Source organism: Gadus chalcogrammus, chromosome 10 (genome assembly GCF_026213295.1).
Source record: "Gadus chalcogrammus isolate NIFS_2021 chromosome 10, NIFS_Gcha_1.0, whole genome shotgun sequence".
Taxonomy (NCBI): domain Eukaryota; kingdom Metazoa; phylum Chordata; class Actinopteri; order Gadiformes; family Gadidae; genus Gadus; species Gadus chalcogrammus.
Genome location: NC_079421.1, coordinates 4294236 through 4321735, shown reverse-complemented (window position 1 = coordinate 4321735; position 27500 = coordinate 4294236). Strand labels below are relative to the sequence as shown.

The following is a 27500-nucleotide window of genomic DNA, read 5'->3' as shown; positions in this document are numbered from 1 at the left end:
GGCGGTTCCACCGAGCGTCTGACACCCTGCGGGGCGTGTGGCGGGAGAACAACAACGCGGAGCGGCTGTTCCGCCTGCTGCCGGAGAGAGAGGCGCGGTGCTACTCGGCCGTCATCAGGGGCATGGTCAAAGTATGCCCTGCTCGCTCTGCCCGTGCATCGACGCCATTAAAGGACCGCTCACTGCGCTCATCAGGGGGGGTTGGACGCTGTAGGTCATTTTATCATTATTTAATAAGCCAGGCACATTGGAACCTGGCTTCCCAGAGATAGTCAGGGTCCTTCATTTCGTGAGACCGTCTAGGTCAGGGGTCTCAAACTCAAGCGTTTCAGCAAAAATGTGCGTTTGACAACAACGCGCGGGCCGCACTAACATTAAACTTTGATGTCAAGTAGGGGGCCACAATATTTCATCCCGCGGGCCTCAATTGGCCCCCGGGCCGCGAGTTTGAGACCCCTGGTCTAGGTCTATAGGAGCAATATGGAAAACAATTGCAGACCAGCCAAGTCCAGACTGATATTCATTGCCGAACGCAAACTTGATTATCTTTATGGTGTTACGAGGCTTACGTTACATGGAAGTGCATACAGGCGCAGACCAAATTACCTCTGAACCTTAATCAATATTATTTTACAGTAGGGAATAACCTAGAACTAAATCGGCTACAATAAATGTTTTTGCTGTTGTGTGACTAAAGGCAAGACCGTCATCTGTTAAAGACACACCTTTTCAGCGGGTTGACCTGCTGTGATGGAGATGCAATCCCAGATGCTCTAGGCTGCCACAGAGTCAAACCAAGTTGAGCCAGGCCAGTATAGTATAATGGAAACAGGCCACTGGACATCGGTCTAAATGGCCCGGGGAGCTAGATCAAATAAGCCTAGAGATTGCAGATTCATCTAGTTCCTAAACTAACCTAATTCATCATTAAGGGCATATTCAGAGATAAAAAAATGTATGAAGTGTTTTGAATATCTCACCAAGTATTGTGGTAATCAACCTACCATTGCAGTATTACTAGCAGATTCTGTATGGGAAGAACACAGAGGAAGGAACTCTTCCAGTTGTCTGTGCTGCATCTGCCATTTACTGGTTCAATATATGTTCAAGAATAGAATGCTATGAATTTTTTATGGTATCCAGAATAGAACACGCCACGTTCTGTTACTGGTATCCAGCATAGCGCCGTGTCATTGTGGGAGGCAGGGATGCAGTGATGATGGCTGCCAACATCAAGCAGAGAGCAGGATACACTGTGCTTTGCCACAATACGATTTAACAAGCTCTTTCAATCGTTGGGTTCCATCTGTTTCTAACAGAAAGGTTGTCACAACATTGTTTATGAATTGCTGAAGGACATCTGATTTGATTCGTCTTTTGCCCGTTTAAGGACTTAACGTGTGTGTGTGTGTGTGTGTGTGTGTGTGTGTGTGTGTGTGTGTGTGTGTGTGTGTGTGTGTGTGTGTGTGTGTGTGTGTGTGTGTGTGTGTGTGTGTGTGTGTGTGTGTGTGTGTGTGTGTCCACAGCATGGAGCTTTCGCCAAGGCGTTTGATATGTACACAGACATGCTGAACAACAGGCTGACTGGTAAGTAGGGGTGTGCACGGGTACACATGTAACCGGTTAGTAAATCATAACCGTTTAGGAAAAATCTGTAAGCGAAAACCGTAAAAAAATAATAATAATCACTGCGCCATTGTTTCAATGGGAATCGTGACGGTCGATACCAAGTTTGCATATTTATAATTCGAAATTCGTCCCAGCCTTTATACCACAGATACTCTAGGGTCTATATCATATAACCGTGTTGTCTGATTACAGTTTAATTATTTTTTTACAATTTACGAGCTCTCGTTTTGTAGAATGATCACCACGCCATTCGTTTCAATGTGAATAGTGACGGTCTATACTTCCAACATAAAGTGTGCATATTTATAATTCGAAATTCGTCCCAGCCTCTATATTTTTTGTAACCGTTCATACCCCTACTGGTAAGAGATACCTGTACCCTGTCAGAAGAATCAGAGATTCCTTCTCATTACTGCCCCCTTCGTCCTGTATGTGAACTGCAGCCTGCTCTTTCAACTGAGGCAATAACAATCATGAACTAATGTTTGTTTAAATTATAAATAAACATTTTGAAAGAGCAGACATTTTTACCATTATCCGTGCGTAGGCATAACAACTTTCTTTCTTCTGGCAAAACTGTCTGGTTCAAACATAGCACATCAGCCACTGATTTACGCGACAGAGAGAGTCGCGGATGGGCCAAGTTTTAAGTTAAATTACGTCCTATCCATATATTGGCAATTTAAAGTGATGTATGCATTTTAGAATCCTATACGTAGGAAAAAATATTCTGTTGTGTTACATGGTATCATATATCACCGAGTATCATCTCTCATGCTGTTTGCATTCTCCCACAGCTGACGTGGATATCTTCAACGCGCTGATCCTGGCCGTTCCAGAAATGAGGGAGGCCTACACAGAGAAGGTGGACTTCATCACGGTGAGGGCCGTCTCGGGAGACGCAGTCAGAGCTGTGGGGATGGACATCAGAATGCATCATGGGAGTTTGTGTTGGCGATACTCCGCCGTATCGAGATGACTTAAGATGGCCTCTGATGGGGAAACGCTGTTGCAGTTTAAAACACGACAATGTCTCCCACCAAATCCTTGACAAATCCTTTCACAATTTATTGCTCAGATTCAGAGTTTATTTTGTTCACATAGAAGCAGCAATATAATATCATGATAGGAAAGTAAGTAAAATAAGTAGCAGCATCAATAAATGATCACAATAATAAAAATAAATGAATAGTAGGTAAATAAGTAGACACCAAAAAAGTGATAATAAGTAATGAACCTAAGGTAAAGTGTACGAACCATATCAAAATAAAAATCCTATCAGCACAAAACTAACATTCCATGTCATTGCCATGTAATGTTGCGATGTACAAGCCATATATAATCAACAAGCTCATTATTTTATTGTTTTCATCGTTACAAATGAGTATTAGAAAAGGATTATGTTTCACATGAGATGTGCTGTCGGGTAATTAGCCAGTTTCCTTCTCTTCGTCTGCAATACGTCTATATCAGGAATGGAACAGTTAAAGTAAAACATCCGAGCAGTTCAGTTCGCTAGTGATGGTTTGCTGGTCAAGGTTCGGACCCCTAAACCATGATATGAACCAAACCGTTAATCCTGTGAACCGTTCGACCCCTCGTCACTATGTGACTCGTCCTGTTGTCTTATACACGGAGCAAGTCAAGCCGTGCAGATCCTTGAAGAAACCCAAGCTTCGATTCTCATTGAGTGTCAGCATTGTCCCAATCAGAAATGAGAAGTAGTTCCAGCGACAGATGAATCAGGTTTTTTTCTGATATTTATTTGGGCAGACAGGCTAAGCAATTATTCAAAATCACATTTCAAGTCCCTTTTGTCTCACAACAGGTCTGTATTTCTCGAACTACGGTTCCTGAGTAGAGTCTGATTGTTCGTGCTCACAAGTGATGAACGGAGACCTCCTCCTGAGTCCTGATAGGAGGGTTATGGATTGATCAACGCTCTGTCCGGTCCCCACAGGATCTGCTGAACCAAATGAGCCAGCAGAAGGTGCAGCCCAACCTGCAAACCTTCAACAACGTTCTCAAAGTCCTGCGGCGATGCGGAGCCCTGGCCAAGTCCATCTCTCTGCAAACGCTCAGCGAGATGAAGGCTCTGGGCATAGGTCTGTTTCCTCAATACTAACAGGATGTAGAAGGGATCCCTCTCACGACGACCCCCCGTGAAAACGCTTTGTTCGACCAGAGTTCAAACGGATTATCTACTTTTTTAGTTTCAACATTATTTTCAATTTTGACCCAGCTTGACGCTGCCGGATGCAGTTCGGCCAACAGCTTTGTTTGTTCTAAAACGAATGGGATCTTGACAGCCACTGCTTTCTTCATGTCTGAACCTTTGAGTTGTGTGTTGAAAGCGCTGAGCTCCCATCTGTTGGCTCGTGACACTCGTCTGGTCTTCTCAGCGAGTTCCATAGATTCAGAGTATATTTTATTATATCTCTTGGCCTACAAGTACACAAGAGTAAACTTATTGGGTTTGGTTCCTAAACAGTCTCTCTGGACATCTCAGCTCTGTAACATATTTAACACCCGCCCGTCTGGTCTGTGATGCATGACCTGGAGATCCCAGTACATCCTGGTGACATTTGATATCCAGCCTTTCATGGTAATTCAATCTCCAGCGTGGACCATTCTGTGTTCAATATTGCGTTCTACAAGCAAGTGATGTGTGGGCGAGAGACACTGTGTCTTTACTGCCACTTGCCATGCTGATGTTGTGTAATGCTGTGTCATCATGCTGTCTCTCCCTCTCTCTCTCTCTCTAGCTCCTAGTCTGGCATCCTTCAACCACCTCCTGGCAATCTTCTATAAAGGAGGTAATATGAGCCTCATGAATCCAGTCACTAGTGGATTTCTGCTCAGTGCGTGGGTGTGTATCCTGTGATGGGGGTATGAATGGGCTCTTCTTTGTTTTTCTGAACAGGATCCGCTGCCGATTATCCGACTGATATTCTTCAGGAACTGTTGTCAGAAATAGAAACCACTAGCTTCACCTGCCAAGACCCTGAAGACGGTGTGTGTGTGTGTGTGTGTGTGTGTGTGTGTGTGTGTGTGTGTGTGTGTGTGTGTGTGTGTGTGTGTGTGTGTGTGTGTGTGTGTGTGTGTGTGTGTGTGTGTGTGTGTGTGTGTGTACAATCTTATGTAGAATCTTCATGAGTCTGTAATTCAAATTCTCTGCATTATTTTCTATCCGCAGTCTGGTTCTTCTCGAGTGCAATGAAAATAGTAAGTGAATTTGCTCAGCCTCATCCATCTTACCGTTCCTTCAGTCCTAAAGTTCTGACCAACTCCCCTGTTCTACCTTCTCTTTGCAACCACCAGTGCTTGGAAACCAAAGACATGAAGCTGGGCTACAAAGTTCACAGTTTGGTGGGAGTTGGGGACAACTGGAGGCTGTTGGGAGACTCGTACCAGCAGGGCATGTTCTAGTAAGCACCACTGACTCACCCCCTGCCCTCCCTGAGGCCGAGGGGGTAAAACACGTCTCCAGAGCGGGTTCTAAGGGACCCACTCTGAAACCACAGGAGCAACACGTGCCCAGCTGTGACCGTATATCTTCTCTTCTTCCAGCTACCGCTTCTTCAGCCTGCTCTGCCTGATGGAGCACGTGGACGTGGTGCTGAAGTGGTACCACCAGCTCATGCCCTCGGTCAGTATGCTGGAGGCGGGTTGACACTGTGTTCTGCTGTACTGTGTATGGTAATGCACCATGCTGCGGGGAGCTGTTACAGTCATATGTGATGGTCGTTCCTTTCTGAATGACACGCATCACAGAACAAAATTGATACTTCGAGCAATTAAACGGTGAAATCAATCTGTAATATCAGCACAAAAACGTTTGGTTATTGCAGTTCCACAATTAGGCGAGTATTTAAAATCCCCATTCCCCCGTTGGAAAGGAGATGTGGCTGCTTCTGTGTTGTTTTCACCCTTTAGTTTCTCTTAAATATTGTTGACTGTAAACGATGGGGTAGCTGGTGTAAAAGGCCTTCATCATAGAGGTGTTATGGAGGATTAATTTGAGCCTCGGTCAGACACCGCGTTCGACCCGATCCCTTGTTTTCCTTTCGGGGGGAAGCGTTGCAGAAGATTCTGTGAGGGGAGGGTCCATGTGCCAGACCCGGCGTTCCGTCGACGCCGAACGGACTTCGAAGTTTGAGGTTCTTTAAACTCTGACCCAGCATGACGCAACGTCATGAATGTGTTCAGCTGTGGCTGTGACTCTATCCTAGCGTCGCGCGCGCTGGATCTCATGACGTCCATTACAGGCGCTGCCGTTCCTAAAGACCCTGGGCTAACCTAAGGAGCTACACGTGTTTTGGCCACGACCGTTACCCCCTCTGTGATGAAGGCCTGTTGCCGGGCAACGCGGAGGCCTTCAGCGTATTGTGATGGTGTCTCCCCCCCGTCTGCCTCCAGCTGTACTACCCCAACCCCCAGGGGATGAGGGACCTGCTGCAGGCGCTGGACACGGAGAGCCGCCTGGAGCTGCTGCCCTCCATATGGAAAGGTAAGACACACACACACACACACACACACACACACACACACACACACACACACACACACACACACACACACACACACACACACACACACACACACACACACACACACACACACACCCAACACACACACCCAACACACACACACACACACACCCAATACACACACACACACCCAATACACACAATGCACCCCAACACACAGTGGTACCATGCCCCTGACGGTCTGCCTGTCTGTCCGGCTCAGATGTGAAGACTCTGGGTCACGATAACAAGTCTGATTTGGTGGAGGAGCTGCTGTCCCTCATGGCCAGAGAGAAACACAGTCCAGAGGTCAGTAGGGCTTGGTTCTCTCCTTCAGATCCACGAATGCTTAAAGTCTACAGCTGCAGCAGTCCCGGCTGCACACGTCTTAACAACAGCGTCCCATGAGGCATTGTTCAAGCGTGGATACAATTCAACCTTGAACAGAGTTTAAATTAAATCTTCCCTTATCCTCCTGTTTTTATGTTCAACCGAAGTGTAATCACTGTAATGTGAATGAAATGTCCTGTGAGCCAGTCCAGGGAATCCAGCGAGTAGCTTATCAGTAGTTGGGCATTTCATTACACGGTACCTCCTGCTGCTTGTATCTTTACTTTAGTTTACATCCGTCTCTGGTCAGCGGCGGTCGTCTGAACTCTCTTTCTGGTGATGCCTGCAGGTCCAGGAGTCGTTTGCCGACTGCGCTCTGGACATAAAGGCGGCGTTCGACGTGGACCGCCGTAAGCCCAGCCTGGAGTGGAGCCCCTTGGCCCTCGGCCACGTCACCACCCTCCTACTGCGGGCCGGCAGGATACCCCAGGCCTGGTGAGGGGGGGAGAGGGGGAGAGGGGGAGAGGCCTGGCCCAGACCTGGTGTCTGGGGAGCCAAATGCTCCCCGAATTCAAACCACAGAGCCACGTTTGCTATTTCTGATTGGGTGGTAGGGCTGCTCGATTATGGGAAAAATCATAATCACGATTATTTTGGTCAATATTGAAATCACGATTATTCAAACGATTAGTTTTGAGTTTGAAGGCATGTTGTGTTTATTCAGCTCCTGAAAAAAACTTTGGAACTAAGAACTTTGAAATTGCGCCTTAGAAAAATACACAAAATGGTCAAAAAGAAAATGTTCTAAAATAATGCAAAGATGTGTATCCAGCTGTCCTTTCAGAAAAAAATAAAAAAATAATCGCAATAAAAATTTGTTTAATCGCCCAGCCCTATTGGGTGGTACAGCTAAGTGAGGTATCTTGTTGTAGTTGTAGCGGTGTTTGATGATACCAGGGTTTGATCGTAGTACAGGATTACAGATGGCCATCTACCACGAGGAGATAGGAACTGTTCTTTGCTCTGGGGCATGAACTAAACCTGCTGTACTTTGTTTCTTCCTCCCCTCTCTTCATCCATGTCTGGTCTGTGTCTGTCCATCTGTAGGGAAATGATGCAGCTCTTCAAGTCCAAGAACAGAATCCCCTCGTAAGTGTTGTGTGGTATGAGGATAACGGCCAAGGGGATGTTCAGTAGCAGCATTTTATTATTTTATTGTCCGAGGTTTCAGCTTCTTGACGTTGGAAGCGACATGCTAACCTAAGCTGATAGGTATGGGTATGTTGCTACAGCCCTGCCTCTGTGACGATTGTGACCCACTTCCTTTCCTCCTCTTCTTCTTTAGGGAGGCGCTGCTGGAGGACTTCCTGTCCCAGTGCTCCGGCGCCCCCACCACGGCGGTGGAGCTGGTGAAGCTGTCTGCGGCCTTCTGTTTGCCCGCCACACCCCAACTGGCCCAGCGGGTGCTGCTGGAGTTTGACCTGACGGAGGACCAGAGGTCAGCAGGTCACATTGCAAATCGGACGAGAACTCAAACTGATTACTGGAATAAGTATTACCAGTTAAACACTCTGCTAACATAGGTTCTCAACGGAGTACATCACAATACAAACGCAATACCATGAATCACAAAATCTTCTGAGGCATCAAACCTGGGAAATCTTCTCTGTAAATCTTTTTATTGAGCTCCAAAGTGATGCAGCTTTAACTATCGAACTCCAGCCACTAAAAGCTGCTAATCGAACAACGTAAACAGTGCAGCTTTAAGTGACACGTTGTGAGAGTGTCTTACAACGTCAAAAGCTTTTGACAATGTTGTTTTTAACTCTTAGAAGCATTATAAATCTTAAAGCGGGAACATCACTGTTTGATATACATGCCTATAAATACTTCAATTTAACTTTTAATGTTCATTAATAATGAATGAGATGGGTTAATGATATGATGCAGTTTTTACGAACTGCAATTAGTGTAAGTGTGTTAGTCCAAAGACCAACAACGGCATCTGAATACACAGTGATTAAGGGGTAATTGTTCCTCATTTAGAGTCCCCTGTGAGATTTACTGCTTCTGTCTCCCTCCCAGGACAACGCTGTCTGAGCTGGAGTCGTCGTGGGACCACAACGAATGAAGCCATTCTGCATGGCTGCAACCAGACCAACCAGGGTTTCCACTCAGTAGTACAATCTATGTTTCTGTTCCTGTTCCTAGACATATTTAACCCACCAATGACGACAATAAAGTAAGATGTTTAGACATAATTTGACTGTTTTCCTCTTGTGAGTGGGTTTTCCTTTTCCATCAAAGATTGTTGATGATTCGTCAATGGATGAGTGGGAGCTACACGCCTAAATGAAGAGGAACTCTTTGGCACAGCAGCACTTAAACGATTCATAAACTCCATTCGCCTTTGGCTTAAAACCATGAGTAAAATCAATCAGTATATGAAAAATAAATGTCAGTGATAAACTAGACAAGTCGCTGCATGGTGCATTTTCTGAAGAAGATGTGTGAGTGCATGAGTCATCGTCGTGTGCGCACTCTTACCTGAGCGTGCTGACATGCTAATGCTAGCAAGGCCAATGAGCGAGCACGACGAGTTTCAAGTCCCCTCAGCCACTTTGAGGTGGATTTGGGATTGGTCGTTAATGGGGCTGAGCGTTTTTGTTTCGTTGCGAGTTATGGCGTCCCCTGCGACCGAAGCGGTACTTTACTTTTGAAGACCTGCTTAAGTGCCGTTACTATCCGTGTACTACGTTCCAACAGTCCTTGAACACTCGCACTGGAACTTCCAGCTCTGTGGAAGAAGTCAATTACAGCTCCAGTGCCTACAAAGCCCTGTGCCACAGTTAATGATTTTCATCCGTAGCTCTCACCTCAATTGTTATGAAATGTTTTGAAAAATGTGTTGTTACTGCTCATGAAGGATGTCGAGCCAAAGTAGGATGAGTAATAATAATAATAATAGATTCAATTTATATAGCGCTTTTCACGTACTCAAAGCGCTTTACATAGGGGCACAAAAATAGATAAACAAGAGAAAAAAAAAAAAGTTGATGGGGCTAGAGATAGTGAGTGATCTAGGGGTAGGCAGAGGAGAAGAGATGAGTCTTGAGGCGGGACTGGAAGATGGCGAGGGACTCAGAGTCACGAATATGTTGGGGGAGGGAGTTCCAGAGCCTGGGAGATGTCCTGGAGAAGGCTCTGTCACCTAGGCTGTGGCGTTTTGATGTGTGGGTGGAGAGGAGACCAGCTGAGGAGGATCTGAGGGCCCGGGGGGGTTGGTAGAAGGAGAGAAGATCAGAGAGATATGGGGGGGCCATATGGTGGAGAGCTTTGTAGGTGAGTACTAGTTCAGTTCAGTTTTATTATTTGTCTCAAGCGGGCAATTTGTTTGCAGCAGGACCACACATACCACAACAACAATACAGACAGACAGAGACAGCTTCTGAACTAGAAGCATAGTAAATAATAAAGCATAATAAATAGTTTTGTTTTGACAGCTAACATAATGACCAGATACCAAGTTTCAGATTTTTTTATACAACGTTTAGGTTTGGGGTGGTTGATTTTATCATTTTCTTCCTATTCACTTCCATACTAAATATAAACATCAGAAATATTAATATTAAAAGCCTGCAATGGTTGGTCTCTAAGAGTGGACGCGCACTGCATTGATATGTAACTTTTGGTAGTGGTTTGCTGTAAATAGCTCAAACTTTAGGAGTAGATAATTACCCAAAATCTGCGGAACTGGGACTAACTTCAAAGCCTGCGGAACGGGGACTAACTTCAAACCATCGTTCAGGAGAGCAAAAAACCAATATGAGTAAATGCTATTTTTATTAAATAGGGTTAGTTTGTTACTTGAAAAATAAGAAAGATAGAGATTCCTCGTCCTATACCTTACATTGACTTCATTATATGATTCCAACCAATCAAAGGACGACGGTGATTTTGTCATCTACAAGTGGTCTCAGTGCTGGCATTCCAACACGGCTAACGAGGGGGACACAGAGTCCTGCTGCAGGAGGACACCCAGATGGGTATGTACACCAAGGACAGGGAACCCGTGTGGGGCACTGACACCTGGGAGAACAAGGACCCCCTGCAGGATGCGTCTGACCCTGACCAACGCAGGTCACCTGGTCCTTGACAACAATGCCAAGACCGTCTAGAGCGCTGAGACTTCTAATGGTACTAAAGTATTCATGTTAAAGTATTCATGTTATTCATGAAGGATCTCTAGGATTAAGATCCCAGAGCTAAATGTTCATCATGTGTTGAGTTTATGCTTTACAATACAATTTCAAAATAAAAGTTGTCGAGTTTTATAGTTGTCCTATGTAAAACCACCAACACTTGTAATATATAATCTGCTTAGAATTCCATGATAACAAACGGATATAATAAATTCTCCTCCTCTCAGGATGACGTGGGCCAGGCCCTTAGGATGTAGGCCATCGTTAGACATTTCCTTCCGGTTAGACAACTTCATCCTTAAACATATGATGAATAGATTCATACCGCCAGTAGCATTGAACTTTAATTGTAACATTAATTAATTAACCTTAACCTTTGAGTGAATTGATAAGAATAATGAGGTCATGGAATATAGGGAGATAACCGCTGTCACTGCTCTCCCTAGGTCTGGCTCCAATCTAAACATGAGATAAGGAGTACCTCTCAGAGGCCGTCTGGAGGGGTGATGGGTGACACATGGGATTTCCTTGGAACAGGGACCTTACTTGACTTGGCTCTTTTCCACACCAATTTCAGTCATATAGGCAAGATAATGCTTATATATATTATATATATATTATATTATTATTATTATTATTATTATTTAAACCTCAGTGACAATATATGCAGAGCAGTGAGATACTCTATTATATCTTACTACTAGCAGTCCTGTCTCGCCATTTACTCAAGTTACTCCTTGAGCCTCCCCAAATGTCGTGCGATATTGATATCGCCCCCTGCGGACTGTTTTATTTTCCTTTTGTTTTGTGTATATGCTATGTGTGACTCTAGGCCGCTGCTGCCTGTCTTGGCCAGGTCACTGGAAGAGAAGTTTAATCTCAATGATGATTATTATTTTCAACTAACCAATAGTAGTTGCCTTGCATTTTAAAATGTCAATGCACTTTTCTGCCGTGAATAACAGTAAAAGCTATTTAATAATTGATTTGCATGCATATAGTATACAACACTTTCCATTGAACAATTACCCCTGTTACCATTAATTGAATAATTCTATAATTTAATCAAATGCTCACACACTAGCTGCTTTCAAACAAACGGGTAAGTCCTGATATTCTCCTGATGGGCCGTATGTGTGAACAACATATCCTTACATTTGTACCCTGAAAATCTCCTTTATAATACTACCCCTGAGCTTGTATTTTCTCTGTAGGAAATGTAAATTACCTTATATGTGAATGAGGAGTAGAAAGTCTGTATTTCTCACACCACTTCAGTGGGCGTGTTGTTGATGCTTCTGCATGTCATTGAGTGGCCCCCTAAATGATAATGCCTGTTGCTTTTGTTTACTGAATGGTTAAAAAAAAATTAAATATTGGCACTGCTTTTAAGAGTCATTTGTGGTGAATGAATGTTATACGTTGTAAATTATAGGCAAAATTATTATCAGGGCAGCACACAGTGGCTCTAACCGACAGCTTGCCTGTTTGTAAATAAATCTACTTCTGGAGCATTTAAACAGTGTGCAGACCCTCCTTTCGCTCATATTTTTCTCATTGAGTTTAAATGACAGGCCAAGACAGGTGGTCAGTAGGACGAAGCAGCATCACAAGCAGGACGTTACCAGGGGTCCCTCTGTGCTGCTGAGGAACTCTGCCCCTAGTGGGCGTAGAGACCGTTACCTGATCGGAGTCTCGTCCAGGTGTCTTCAGTCCTGCCTCCCTCATGCGTTGCAAAAAATGACAATGCAAGTGGCTATCTTGACCGTTTGTTGGATGTTTGTGACTCCACGTTTGATTACATTTTCATCTGATTTATGGATAGCTTAATGTATTGATTATTGATTTATGCCTTTGGTTCTCTGATTATACTGAATGGAGGCAATAAATGGCCAACTGAATTGCATTTCCCTGTCAATAACTCTTTTATTTGAGGCTCTTAAGCGGTCAACTCCTCCTGCACCATTATGCATAAGAAAACCAAACCAGAGAAGATGGAGCTGCCCACATTGTTTAATGTACATTTCAGAAGCAGTGTTTTAATGATGTTTTGATGATACAATTCTCTAATGGGTACTGTTCAAGAAAGATCAATATCCCAATGCCATGCAAGCACAAGAAAAAATAAATCTGCAGTTCATATATAGGCATCTGTCTTAAACGCATGTAGCATGTAATGTAATGCCAATTAATTGATTGGTTCAAAAGACGGGACACACCTAAATTAACCAATATTGCACTAGGACAGGGGTTCGCAACCACCGGTCCGCGGGCTGCTCCCAGGCTGAGGAGCATTGTGTACCAGGCCGCAGAGATTTAGAAATGAAGTGTTCATTTCATGTTCATTGCATACTGTCCAAGCTTTACTTTTTTATTGCCTGGATGTTTACATTGTATTAAAGTCGTGTTTGACGAAGAGTTACAGCGCCCCCTGTGGTCATAGCGGGACAAAACTTTTAGAGATCATCCTACTTCCGGTCTACATATGCTAAATTCATTTGACAACAGGTGTTCAGGTTTGGAGGATTTTAGCACTTTAGTCCCATTCACTTTCCATATTAAATAATAATATTATAAATATTCAGTCTGCAATGGTTGGTTTCTAAAAGTAGATGCGCATTGCATTGATATGTGCCCAATCTTTTGCTATGGATTTGGTGTACATAGGCCCTACCTCAAACTGTATGAGTAGATAATTAACAAAAATTGGCTGAACAAAAATAAGACAATTAAACAATAGTGTGGCTCATTTTGCAAACACACTTATTATATTCACTACTACATAGACTGAAAATATATATGTGTTTATGTTTGTATGAACCCGGTTAGAAGCAATGTCTTTAAAATTCTGCCAGTAGTCTCGTAGACTACAGGCAGCAGTTTTTCCACTGGTCTATATGTTCTCCATGTTTTATGTGTTCTTCATGCCTACCCACTATATGAGTTCATGATATCTAAGACAGCTTTGCGGATGTGTGCTGTGTCCTGATACTCTGAAACACAGATTTTGTACCTGCGCTGCCTAAGGGGAATCAATGAACCAGAAAAATGTCCAATCCCTGGGATGCAATGTTTCAATTAATTAATAGAAAATATATTTTTAAGATATTAAATAAATAGTTGAATATATTTTCTCTGCTGAAGAATATGACTGAAACTGTACCTAATACATGGGTATGTTTTTTGCGTCAATGTGTGAGGCCTTATCTTGAACAGTCTTAAAACTATGTGCGAGGCAGCTTCGACCAAATAGCTGCTTTATGTGTAGTCAAACGCCTGCCTGCCTTTATTTTTCATGCCTGTACAAGAGCACGTGTTGAAACCTTCAAGAAAAAGAATGCTTTTCCCAGCCAATCAGCAGCTAGATTGGCAGAACGACCAAATAAGGAAAAGCAGACAAAATAGGAGGGGGCCTGGAGGTGGGTGTGGTCTGCAGGCAGATCACTGTTCTTGCCCTGTAATGTTGGTCATACACCTGGATTGTTTATTTGTGTATTGTGTCTTGTGTGTACTAGCCAGAAACACAGGTGTGTCGCAGACACACCTGGTTTATTATTTATATCATTTATATATTTATCATTTATATACCTAAATGTTTGCCTCCTTGGGTCGTGATAAGGGGACAAGATGTGTGAACTGGAATGGACTGGTTACAATAAGCCTGCTAAAAACCTGCTATTGAAATGATAACACCCCTATAAGGAGGCTAAATACATTTCCCAAAGGGCACAATTGTTGTCCTTAAACCCACAACAGCACTAAAGCATTCCCGTTGTTTTGAAGCAGTCCTGTTGTGTTTGACCTGGGTCAACCTCATTGTTTTACTGCCGCCGGCTCACAAACACAGGACGTTACCTCATCTCCTCCATCAAATCCACTGAAATTTTGATATTTTTAAATGACCCCAGGATGCACAAGTTTTTACCAAACAAAACACGCTGAACCTGTTGTGGGAGCTGGGCCGGGTTGATCTCTGGCTGCTTCAGTGTGTGGGAGAACAGGGGCGGCCTTTCTCAGCATTATACAGATATGTTTACACTGCAAATGATCTCTCCTGGAAGTTTTCTTTCATAAAGGATGTGATCAAATTACCGGTCCTTTTGGATCAAGTAACAGTCCTCAGTCGTAAACGCACTTTCTCAATCACATGATTCCATTGAGGCCCTTATTAAGTTGTAGTTAGTCTGTAATCATGTACAATGATGATCATGATGTCTTTCTTTCGAATCGAGAAGTAACTCTCTATTTACCTGCTCCTGCACAATCAAAATCAATCATTGGCGATTCAGTAGCTCCTGTCAGGAGGGCTCCGCTGTGAGATGAATGGGAGGTCCAATCCTATTAAGAATTAACCGTTAGCAGAAAATACACACACACACATACAGGCTTACACATGTACAGGCATAGCGACATGCAAAGGTTGGGACCCAGCTGTGTGTGTTTATTAGTAACTTTAGTCATGAGTTTAATATTATTGCCCTCATCCTGCCAAAGGGCACAATAAACTATCTGTCTCTCTCACTTCCTCTCTGTTTCTGATTCCCTTTCCATCGCTCATTATCTGTCTGTCTCTCTCTCTCTCTCTGTGCTCTCCCTCTGATTGATCATACACACACAAACACACCTTCACGGTCGCAAATGCAGTCTTATTCCCATTCGCAACCGCATTAAACCGATACTTTACTCTAGGGCAGATAAACAACCAGCAAAGGTGAATCTGCTGACCTAGCGGCTGCCTTGTTGACATGCCCTCGATGTTATCACATGACACAGCTAAAAATGTTCAGGCCAAACACCCGCTTGGACCAAAAGCCAAGGTCTGCCCCTCAGGCTGCAGTTACACAGAACACTGAGTGTCTTGTTCGTCCTCTCCCTCGTGTATGTAAGAGTTAGGTCTACACAGACTTAACACTATCTGTACTTTCTAGATGGCAGGAGAGAAGTCAGAGCTGTTTGCTGTCTTAGTACAATGTAACTCTGGACTAGGGCCAGTTAGCTGTGTAGCCTGGGGAAGAGGTGGGCTGGAATCTGCACACAGACAGGAATATTTCAAATGAAGGCTGTTTCTCCAAGGACTGAACTGCACGGCCAAGCAGGGCAAAGCATTGTCACAATACAATCCGTGTGTCTGTCTGCCCTCCGGCCTGCCTGCCTGTCTGCCAATTTTATTTTGTGGTTTTGAGTTTTCATTGTGCAGAATTCAGATGGCATAGTTTTAACATTGTTGAGACTGTTCTGTTTTATTGTTGGCTAGTTCTCGCAATGCTGCTCGCTTCTGAACTTAATTGCAGCTTTTATTTCTGCCGACCACAGTAACGTCCTCGTGAGTCCATCCGTAAAACTTCCTGTAAAATGTGGTGAACCACAAGGGTCAGCTGTCGGAACTCTTCCTGTTTTATCTCTCCATGAAGTTCATTGGAAGTTTAGGGCCATGGTTCGTTCATCTCTCAGCCAATCACTGATAGGCTTTATGATCAATATACGGTGAAGGGTGACCCTGAATCCTGAAACTAAAGGTTACGCTGTATCAAATATATATATATATATATGTGTATAAGGGTCAATCTATGCTGGGGTTTCAGTGGCAAATTAATTAGCTAACCTAATAAACATCTTAAGTTATTTTAATATAAAGAAAAAACGCCCCACAAAAAAAACCTACAATACAGATGCAATCATTGCTCTACAAGAAGGATAAAGCAGAAAACTAACGGGCATACCTTTTAATTCCAGTACATAAATAGCATAAGAATCTCGCCGCACAGATATTGTATCTTTCTCTCTCTCCGCCCAAACAGAGAGAAGGTACAGAGGAGGTTGGATGGGGATACACATGGAGAAATACCGGGAGGGATGACAGGAAGAGATAGGTTGGGAAAGGGAGGGAGAGGAAGGAATTTAAACATGCAGGGACCGGTAGAAGAATCAACCATTCACCACACGGTTCGTCCCTTAAAACGCTCATTGACAGAACTGGCCAATCCGTACAGTTATCAACAACGTAATGTACGTTTAATACACAATGATGTAGATTTAAAGTGAACGGCGTTTATACATCTGAGAAACAGTACAACAAAATGAGAGAGCTGTTGTATAAGTTCCTAAGTGCTATCAGGGTATTGATCAGTAGTGGATCGGCTCGCTACATGTTTGTCTAGGGTTGGTCCCCTAGCTGTGTGAAAGAATGCTTGCAGCTTCAGACGTTTGCTGCTATTTCTCGTTTAAGCCTTGAGCAGCACTATGAGAAGGGCTTTCTACATAGACTAGAAGTCCTAGAACATGTGGCACAATCTTACTATAAATTGTAAGCTGTTTGTAAAAGATTGCTCAGTGTATGACCCTATTCTTCCTATAGACTATTAAGTCCCACATAATTAGTTTCTGGACAGACTATTCTTCAATGGTAATTCAAGTTTACTTACGCTTTTGCTTGTCGTGTGTTAACATTAAGAATAATGTGTTATATAGGCCAATGTTGCACACACATCTACATGTTCATTATGGAATGACAACGTGTGTGCAGCCAAAATAATAGAAGACAGGCCTACACATAGATACCTTCTTACTATATGTGTAGCCTATGTTGGCTAACCATGCTTCTTAATATAAGCCCAGTTGCGGATGGGCTCCCTTTGCACGAAGGGAGGATGGGAGGCTCGCGGTGGAAGGGCGTGGCGTGCAAGGGCGGGGCTCCTCCCGGCGCGAGAACGGGAGACAACGGGACAGAAACGGGCATCAATAGAACCGACGGTCGGTTCATTTATCTCATTGAATCTCCGGGTTTTTAACCAGCGATCTCAGGTAAGATAAGGTCCATTTCATGCATGAACATAATGCTAAACGTAATGGTTTTAACAAAGAGACGATTTTACTCCTTGTTGCAGCAAACGTGCTGCTGTCAGTTCTTTGCATGGGATAGCCCCAAAACTCTGCGTTTTAATTAGTATTTCATAACACTTATTTAGGGCGATGAATCATCGGATGTATAATGGCATAATGGTAGAAATCCGGACTGCAGTGCATACGGGATGCATTTCGTAATTGTTTATCACGCTTTTAACAGAGCAGACTGCGCGTATACCCGCATACTCAAAAATCGGATTGATGAACTGCTCTGTGATCAGACAGAACGCGTTACGCGCTCATCGATCGGGATCTCCAAAGAGCTGCAGACTCTCACCCAGGGCATACAGTGGATCATTAGTATTTTTTGCACAATGTCTGTTTATTGTGGCGCAAACCATCATCTGTTAAGCAATCTAATAATCTGACTGCTGATTGTGTGTCAAAACTGCGGTTCCCGGTGGGCTGATGTCTGCTGCGTGTCTCAGCGTGTTGCATGGCTGTCTGGGGCCCCATGCTGCTCACCAGGAACCTGCCAGGAGCTGCAAACGAGCCTGCCAGAAACAATGCCACTGTTTTCACTCCTCTTCTCAGCTGCAATGAAGCACTTCCTTGTATGCTCTGCGACTCCATTGCCTGCAATGTTTTTATTGCAGGATGCAAATTGGAATCTGATTTGAATGGTAATGGCCCAGAAATTATAAATCGGTGGATGATGAGCAGGCTCTCGCAATTGATAAGGAAGTGGACTACAATCTTTCGGACAGGAATCATGGCTTTTGAATGTTGAACTCAAAATGTTGAATCAGTTGCCTTATTCAATCAATGCCCTGACAGAAACGCATCATAATTTGACACTCAGGTCGGACATATCTACTTGTCAAAGAACATTTCTTAAATCTTTGATCATGCAAAGTCGCATAGTCAAAAAGCTACACATGGCATTGGAATACAGCTCAGCTTCCCTTTACATTAGAAAATGTAGACGTGAAAACCATTATCTGAGCTATATACAAATGAGGTTTCACTGTCTAGTCTAAATGTAAATAGAAGACTATTAGCACAATGGTGGTAGGTTTGTTGTGCTGGGCGTTGTAAAGCAATGTAGTTCTCGTAAGAGCTGCCCAGACTGTCCGGCTGTCTGTCCGGCTGGTGAGCTGGGAGGAACACAATGCCAGTGTCCCAACAACAACATTACTCCCTCTGATGAATGTTGTTGTGTTCCAAGTCAAGGGTCTCAAAGTAGCCTACAATAATTTATCAGAGCTCAGAACTGAAAACATCTCAGCATGAATGGTGGAGTGTATAAAACAGCAAAGACTCCAGCAACTCCACCGAAGTGTAGTTGTTGGTGTTTTGTACACTCCTCCATGATTGACAATTCGGTGGGTGGGGGCAGTGATGTGACTTTAACGTGTGGTTACTGTAATAAGGCCTTATCTGCATGGAACAGCTCTGTTGTAGCTAGGTTATTTATACGAGGAGGATGTGCTCATACAGGCATTTCCCTGATACTGGATCACGGCGGTAGTGGGATGATTCTGAATTGAAATTTTTTCAGGATTGGTTGCCAAATTTCTGAATTCATTCTTCAGTAAGCCTGATACTATGTAACAACTATCATAGAGTAGGCATGATCCAAATTAATTCCAAATGTACAGTAAAAGAAAAGTAAACCATGTTTTGTAATTCTCATTTGTTCTTTAGCTGGTCAATCAAACAATCACAATAATTAAAAGCAACTTAATATTAGGGTGACTAAATAAGGAAGTCTAACAAGTCAAGGTTGTCAACAAAGACTGTACCACGAAGCTCGCTTAGAGGGTTAGCGAGGTATGTTGAGCTCCAAGCCTGGGTTAGTTGTACCACGAAAGTCGATCTCTTTTAGCGTCGCTGTATCACCATGGTGACTTATGCTCGCAACCAAACCTGGTCGGGAGCAGATTTAAGGTCCAAAAGGATTTAAGTAGCCGATCTCCGGCTAGACTATTGTCATTGTGCAAACAACGAAATTGGGGTTCTTCATGAGAGATACAGATTCTCATCAGAGGGTGTTCGTTATTTGATCGTCCTTTTGGACCTTATGTAGACAATGATTACTGGGGGTTCGACTCCCAAGTGACGCGAATTTATGTGAAGCTTAAAAAGTCCTAATTCTCATGCATATGGAATACTTATTCACTAAAGCTTATGGAATTATATTTTTGTGCTTATTTCGAACTTCAACCCATATTTTCAAGGCCGTGCTGGCACCACATCTATGGGGGTAAAATGCATGATGATAGGCCGGCGAATTTGAACCCCGGTCGCTGGCGTTCGGGTCTTATACTAATCCACTACGCTACAGCCGCTACCTCTCAGCGGCCGAGAACATGATATAGCCCTACATTTCTTAAATAGGGTGTATTTAAAGTGAATTCCCTAAATGATAGAATGAGGCAGGATGGACGTTGCTTATGCATTTTTAAATCATCATCATTCTATTTGGATTAATGGCGAACAATTCTGCATTTGGCATAGTTATTTTACAGACAATATGCAGAATCTTTTCACTTATACTCATATAGACTGCTTGATCTATCGTAAAGGTGAGAAAAATTACGCAAAAAACGCCCCTTTCACGTGAACGCGCACTGAACCTAAAGCGGAAAACCTGGTTCAACTAATTGAATCTAAAGTGAGCTTCGTGGTACCATTTAACTCTGATTGCGAGTTGCGGCTCTGTCGAGACAAGAAAGCCTGGGTATGTTCAGCGAGCTTCGTGGTATAGGGCACAGTGCCCTATGGGTGTTGATTTTGTGACGGTGGCAATAACTGTAATTGGATCGGTGTGAACCTTCTGAGAATGCTTGTACTCGTTCGCAGGCAGCTCAACTGTTTTGAGCATTTCCCCAGGTGGTTGAAAGTTGATACCCAAACTTCCACGCCTCTATTGCTCCCATCATGAAACCAAACAAAACCAGTCTTCTCGTTTCTTCTCAGATTTCCTTGTTATTAATCTCTTTTTTTTTTAAATTGTAAAGGTAGCATTTTAACCTTACCCTTAAATTAAAGGGATCCTTCCTGCTGCGTGCCTCGAAGCCTTTGAGGCTTTGGGGTTGGATCACCGAACGTTATTGTCGGACACGGGATTGAATGTGAAACTGACTTGTCTGGCCCCCCCCCCCACCGCCAGGAGCCACCATGCCAGGGAAACTCAACGCAGACGAGATGGAGGAGCTCAGAGAGGCCTTCAAGAAAGTCGGTGAGTGAAGTGTGGGCGTGTGTGTGCGTATGTGTGTGTATGTGTGTGATAGGAAAGGTTACACCTACACACAACATCATGCCCCAAAGGTGGACTGGAGAGGGTGGGACTGAGGTATGTGTGTGCGTGTGTGTGTGTCTGTGTGTGTGTGTGTGTGTGTGTGTGTGTGTGTGTGTGTGTGTGTGTGTGTGTGTGTTTGTGTGTGTATTTGATTGCAGTCCGTTACGCAAGGGGTGCATGGAACATTCCAAAGTGGTTACTTTATAGACTCTACGTTTGCATTGTTCACTAAATGCAAGTGAAGCCATGAACAACCCCCACATACACAACAATTTGCATCTGCGTTTATCAGGTGCTTTAGATTTGGGTTTACTCAACCATTCGGTCGCTTCGGTGTGTGTTCTGTATTATCTACATTGTAAAGTTTTGTTGCATTTGACTGTTTGCAGCTGTGTATTTACAAGCAGAAAGCTCCAACACGTTTTTACTAGGATTTGAATGGCATGTCAAAGCTTTTGACCTTCCTCTGTCTTTCAGACACACACACACGCACGCACGCACGCGCACACACACACACACACCCTGTCATGAGTGGAAAATATATTTGAATAATGTGAATACTGCAGTCATTCCTTCAGTGAGTGCATCATATTAAAGTAGAATCACATATTAACTCATGTTTTCTCTCTCATGGGTCTTAGATGTGAATGAAAATGGGTTTATATGCGACAGAGAGCTCACGGCGCTCTTCAAAGAGGCCAACCTGGCCCTCCCTGGATTCAGGATCAGGGAGATCGTCCAGGAGATGGACAGGGACAAAGACAACCAACTGAACTTTGAAGAATTCATAGCTGTAGGTAACACTGACTAACTAACTAACTAACTAACTGACAAGTCATTTACTGACTCATCAACTGACTGACAATTATTATATATAGTGAACATATTTACTCGTAAGAAAAGCATTGATAATGAAACTCATAATTTACCATTAATAGTTCCCTTTATTAATCACAGCATTGCTTGCAGCACGAATGACTAGCGGCAAAATATACGATTCAATCGATTTCTGCCAGGATAAGCTGTGCTTCTAACCCCGATGGGATAAAACTACAGGTTTAAATGGTGTTAATGTGTTTGTCCTCAGATCTTTACCGAGCTGAAGGACGACCAGGTAGCCAAGTCCTTTAGGAAGGCCATCAACAAGAAGGAGGGCATCCTGGCCATTGGGGGCACCAGCGAGCAGTCCAGCACGGGAACGCAGCATTCGTACTCTCGTTAGTACAACCACACTCACTCAATTATCCAACAACTCCAATATTGGAAGCACTTTGCAGTGACCAAATATGGGCAGACATCATCTGATTGAACAGTAAATTGGACAGTTAACTACACAAGATTTACTGCTGGAAGGTTTGATATTTAGGGGTTAGCATCGAGCTATAAAAAATGTTTATGTAGATATTTATATATATAATAAACAGTGTCTCTACCAGCACTGTCTCTCTCTCTCCGTGCCCAGATGAAGAGTGCTTTGCCTTCACCAACTGGATCAACTCAGCGCTGGAAGACGACCCCGACTGTGCCCACATCATCCCCATCAACCCCAACACCAACGCCCTGTTCCAAGCAGTGGGCGACGGCATAGTGCTGTGGTGAGTCTCCGTCCGACCACCAGGGGATGCGGGTTCACTAAATAACATTGGGTACACTCCAATATTGGTAGTAGTATGTCTACAAACCCCGGGTTAGGCTCAATCCCTTTCTTCGTAATATGAAAAGACAGAAATAAATACAATTGATATGTATTTCTTTATATATATCATGCTGTTTTCATGCTGTGTATATGCTGTATATATGCTGTGTATATGCTGTGCCTGCAGAAATTAGGATGTCTTGTCATTTGGAATTCTTCCCATCTGACACTCTTTATGACGTGCGTGTGTGTGTTTCTCAGTGATGCTATGTGATTCTGCTAACTGTTCTCCCGGTTGTGTGAAGGACTCCAGGGCATACTCTTGCAGCAGAGTTTCAGATATCATGGGTTCGGTTTTAAATAAGCCCAAATTAGATCCTATGGCACTTTCACATGTGTTTTATTTTCGCTTTAAATATTTTATTTGTGTAAATAGCCCAGAGCAAAACCATACCGCCACTTATAACAGACTAGTACTTCCTGAACCTGAAATAATTCTTCTCAACCTTGAATTTAAGTGCTAGAGCTCTGTCCATCGAAGTGTTTTAAATTTGTAACCCTGGTTGGACTTTTTCCTTGTTTGCAGTAAAATGATCAACCTTTCAGTTCCTGACACCATTGATGAGAGAACCATCAACAAAAAGAAGCTCACTGCATTCACCACACAGGTGCATCATTTTTTGTTATTTTAATACAAGCACTGCTTTTACACAATATTTGTCAGTATTTCAGGTTTGTTGTTGATTTTTAGACTAGTGAATTGTCAGATAAATATTGAGTGAATTAGAAACGTGTCCAAAATAACTTTGACAATAATATTAAATTGACAGTTGCTTGGCCTATCCTGCAAATTTCCACCCAAAATTACATTATTATAAAATGATGATGACTACAAAGTTTAATTATGAAATTATTTCCAACCATCATTCTGTTTAAGTAAGTAAGACTATAGTTCAATACATATACAGACTACAGTTATAGTCATATAGTAATATAGATTTTAATTTACATAATACTGTTAGTGTCTAGGCGCAAGAGGCGTAAAGGTCACTGCTTGACACACCGTACCAGATTATAGATGAAGCTATTTTGAACAAAAACAAACAGTAAAAGACACAATACAGAGACACGTAAGAGATCTACATACTTCAGCGCTGAGTGACCACTGACCTCAGAGTGCGTCACCGAGACCCTCGTAATGTTGATGAGTGGGCACGGGGTCTCTGACTCCCCCCCTCCCACAGGAGAACCTGAACCTGGCTCTGAACTCGGCCTCGGCTATCGGCTGCCACGTGGTGAACATCGGAGCCCAGGACCTGAGGGAGGGCAAGCCTCACCTGGTGCTGGGTCTCCTGTGGCAGATCATCAAGATCGGGCTGTTCCTGGACATAGAGCTGAGTCGCAACGAAGGTGGGCACACACACACACACACACACACACACACACACACACACACACACACACACACACCTGTCTCCAGATGACCCAATGAGATACATATGTATGGTCCTCGCACTACTTTTGCTTTTCAATATGTATTCAAAAGTACTGCAGGATTAAAAGAGGGTGGTACATATAACTTTATCTGACAATCTATAACAAATCCTGCGAACTTATGTTACAACATGTAGATTTATACTAGCTATACTATATGCAAAATGGTTCCAACCTGGGACTGAGAGTGGAACATATAGTTATGCTCTGTATCTTGATATACAAACTAGAAGCAACCAACTAGCTGGAGAATGTGTGATGTGTGTGATGTGTGTGTTTGATGTGTGTGAATGTGTGAATGTGTGTAAATGTCTGTTAACGTGTGTTAATGTATGTTCATGTGTGTGAATGTGTGTAATTGTTTTTGATGTCTGTGAATGTGTGTGATACGTGCATGTGCGTGAGTGTGTGTGTGTGAATATGTGCATTTGTGTGAATGCACGTTAATGGATGTGGTTGCGCGTGTGTTTAGCGCTGGCCGCGCTGCTCCGGGACGGCGAGAGCCTGGAGGACCTGATGAAGCTCAGCCCGGAGGAGCTGCTCCTCCGCTGGGCCAACTTCCACCTGAACAACGCCGGGATCGAACCCATCAGCAACCTGCAGTCAGACATCAAGGTGTGGGACCCCTACAGCCCACTGCTGAACCCCCCTGAACCCCTTCAGCGCTTAAGCTCACCACACAGTGCAGCGGACCAATGCTATGATAGCAACCCTGGCAACGAAGATTTAATCCACACCAAACTGACGGACGATAATATCCCACATATAACCATATTTTCTGATCTCTAACAAGGTGTTACTGTCCAGGATGTTACGACCTTTGTGTTTGATCATCGATGAAGCCCTAGATAACACCGTGGATATATAACCACTATGCTAACACATCACTATGGCCTTGCCTGTGCTACACCATGAACATAAATGCCTTTACAAAACACAATTATATTTACTAACCAAATGAAGCCATGAGGAAAGCCTTAAAAGTCAGACATTTTGTCTCCTAGCTTATGTTTGGCCAGAGATGCTGCCGTCCCATACGTTTGCAGAAGTTCAGCAGTAGCTGGGACGATGTGTTTAACATGGATGTTCTCCCTTTATTCGAATCATCTATGTATGCAAGGCTACAGCAAATGTGCCGTGCTTTCTGTTCGTCTGAGTGTCTGTCCGACAGGCGGTCTGCCATCCGACTGACTTCTTATCCCATGCACCTGTCCCTGTTTCGGTCACGTTGACTACTGTACCTGCATGCATGCTCCTCTACCTGCATATATTCCTCACCTCTACCTGCATTTATACGCCTACCTCACCTCTATCTACATGCATATGGCTCTACCTGGATGCATATCTGACCTCTTCCTTGCATGCAGACCACCCTACCTACGTGCATTGCTACTCTACTGAACGGTACTTGAACCTGCAGCAAGTATCCAGACACTGAACCACCAGCCTGTCCTGCTATTCTGTTTTGGTTTCAATACATGGACTTTCTGGGGTTTCTGTCTCTTGGTTTTCAACTGACTGCCTTTTCCTCTTCTTCTTGCCCTCTAGATAGGGGACTTCTCAAACTCTGTGAAGGTATCTGTCTCAAATCTTTCCCCACTGATTTCCTTTCTTTTTATTGGAGAATGCAGTTCTTTTTTAAGGAACATGTTGTGTTTGCAAAAATATCACGAAGATGGTTCCTAATTTAGAATTTGCCCGATACTTACAACCCATCATATGACTATGACTGACTCGAGTGCGTGTTTGTGCGTGTCTCTTTAACTGGTTTTCTCCTGATCGTGTGAAGGACTCCAGGGCATACTTCCACCTCTTGCAGCAGATCGCTCCAAACGGCAGCAAAGAGGACGTGCCGCAGATCAGCATCGACATGAGCGGTCTGAGCGTACGTAAACCCCCTCTGTTACACCTCACCTACTCTCACAGAGTAGTTACACCTACTACTGTCACAGAGTAGTTACACCTACTGTCGCCCTCCTACTGTCACAGAGTAGTTACACCTACTGTCGCCCTCCTACTGTCACAGAGTAGTTACACCTACTGTCGCCCTCCTACTGTCACCGAGTCGTTACACCTACTGTCGCCCTCCTACTGTCACCGAGTATTTACACCTACTGTCGCCCTCCTACTGTCACAGAGTAGTTACACCTACTGTCGCCCTCCTACTGTCACAGAGTAGTTACACCTACTGTCACCCTCCTACTGTCAGCCTCCTACTGTCACAGAGTATGTAGTTACACCTACTGTCAGCCTCCTACTGTCACCGAGCTGGGCTCTTCCTGGCAAATAACAAAGGGGGGGCTTGTTCCATTCCTGTAAGCAATCAAACAGCCCTTTAAACCCACACAGACAGGAGGGGCCGAGCTACAGGGGGGAAACTGAACTCACAGGCTGTGATAAAAATGAGCGCCGAGAGGACTTTTACTGCAGTAATCTAGTAATGGATTCACCCTCCAGCCGTCAGAAACGGCTGGAGGGTGAATCGCAATGTCACCGATTGACGCAGTTGTCCGTTTGTGATTCTAGTGAAGATGCGGTCAGGGTGCAAGAAAATAACTACATTAATCAGTAATACTTCTGTTAAAGGACATTCCAGCAAGAGAACTGCCTCCTACGATTTTCTATCGTATGCGTTCCGTTCTGTTGTGTCGTAAAAGGTTTAGAAGAAACGGGCCCATCGGGTCTTCAAAACCCACGTCGCTGTCCCTCAACTAGGGTGGGCGGCCAATGGAAAACGACCTCTCCGGAGGTAGCAGACTTCTGACTTCAGAGAGAATTTCCCCTAGTCTAACAACTTTATAAACTTTTGTCAAAAATATCACAGGAATGTTCACCAACATCTGAGACCCAAATGAAACTGTTTCACTGAATATAGTGATGTTTGGGATTACTAACCCGTGAAACATGACAAGCATATCATGACATTAATCATAAGTACTAGCATACCTACAGACCCACAATTAACTTAACAACCTACACCTGTTCCAACCCTGCTTTAGACCCCTACTTACAGTGAAAAAAAAACACTGCGTAATTCACCAGCTACCCAGTAGAGACACAACAATTAAAGTACATATAGATTCACCATGCTGGGGAGTGAGAAACTTAAATAAAACAGAGCAAATGTTACAATGACATAAAACGGGAAGTTATCAGCCCTGCTATGAGGATCTGTGGAAAGGCTCCAAAACAAAAATAAAGTGTACATAGTCTGTTTGGGAAATTATACATTCAAGTGTAAAACATTTAGACATTAATGAACTGACGTGTGTTTCTGTATCTCTGTCTGTGTGTGTGTGTGTGTGTGTGTGTGTGTGTGTGTGTGTGTGTGTGTGTGTGTATCTGTGTGTGTGTGTGTGTGTGTATCTGTGTGTGCCTGTGTATGTGTGTGTGTGTGTGTGTGTATCTGTGTGTGCCTGTCTCTCTGTGTCTGTGTGTGTATATGTGTGTGTGTGTGCGTGTGTCTGTGTATCTGTGTGCATATCTGTGTGTGCCTGTGTTTCTGTGCGTGTGTGTGTGTGTGCACGTGCGCG

The 27500-nt window shown here is 43.7% G+C and overlaps 2 protein-coding genes across 3 annotated transcripts in view; both read left to right on the top strand.

Annotated features, from left to right (window-relative positions):
* Nucleotides 1-9437, top strand: part of ptcd3 (pentatricopeptide repeat domain 3) — a 14036-nt gene extending 4599 nt beyond the window's left edge. Inside the window, exons 9-23 of the mRNA XM_056600044.1 lie at nt 1-131; nt 1527-1587; nt 2427-2509; nt 3590-3734; nt 4395-4445; nt 4553-4642; nt 4826-4854; nt 4951-5057; nt 5200-5278; nt 6049-6139; nt 6382-6467; nt 6838-6983; nt 7596-7637; nt 7834-7986; nt 8574-9437. The exon at nt 1-131 is cut by the window's left edge and continues 34 nt beyond it. Of these exons, the coding sequence (XP_056456019.1) occupies nt 1-131; nt 1527-1587; nt 2427-2509; nt 3590-3734; nt 4395-4445; nt 4553-4642; nt 4826-4854; nt 4951-5057; nt 5200-5278; nt 6049-6139; nt 6382-6467; nt 6838-6983; nt 7596-7637; nt 7834-7986; nt 8574-8619 (1340 nt within the window). The 3' untranslated portion in view covers nt 8620-9437. The remainder of the gene's footprint in view (nt 132-1526; nt 1588-2426; nt 2510-3589; nt 3735-4394; nt 4446-4552; nt 4643-4825; nt 4855-4950; nt 5058-5199; nt 5279-6048; nt 6140-6381; nt 6468-6837; nt 6984-7595; nt 7638-7833; nt 7987-8573) is intronic.
* A 7947-nt stretch (nt 9438-17384) lies between these two features.
* The window catches only part of LOC130390437 (plastin-3-like), a 14920-nt gene continuing 4804 nt past the window's right edge, over nt 17385-27500 (top strand). Inside the window, exons 1-9 of one of the 2 annotated variants that reach the window (XM_056600397.1) lie at nt 17385-17491; nt 20709-20777; nt 21479-21630; nt 21925-22054; nt 22300-22432; nt 23060-23141; nt 23718-23883; nt 24440-24582; nt 25757-25852. In XM_056600397.1, coding sequence (XP_056456372.1) covers nt 20717-20777; nt 21479-21630; nt 21925-22054; nt 22300-22432; nt 23060-23141; nt 23718-23883; nt 24440-24582; nt 25757-25852 — 963 coding nt within the window. In that variant the 5' untranslated portion in view covers nt 17385-17491; nt 20709-20716. Of the gene's footprint in view, nt 17492-19580; nt 20277-20708; nt 20778-21478; nt 21631-21924; nt 22055-22299; nt 22433-23059; nt 23142-23717; nt 23884-24439; nt 24583-25756; nt 25853-27500 lie in introns of those variants that run through there. The other variant, XM_056600398.1, reaches the window with a different exon arrangement.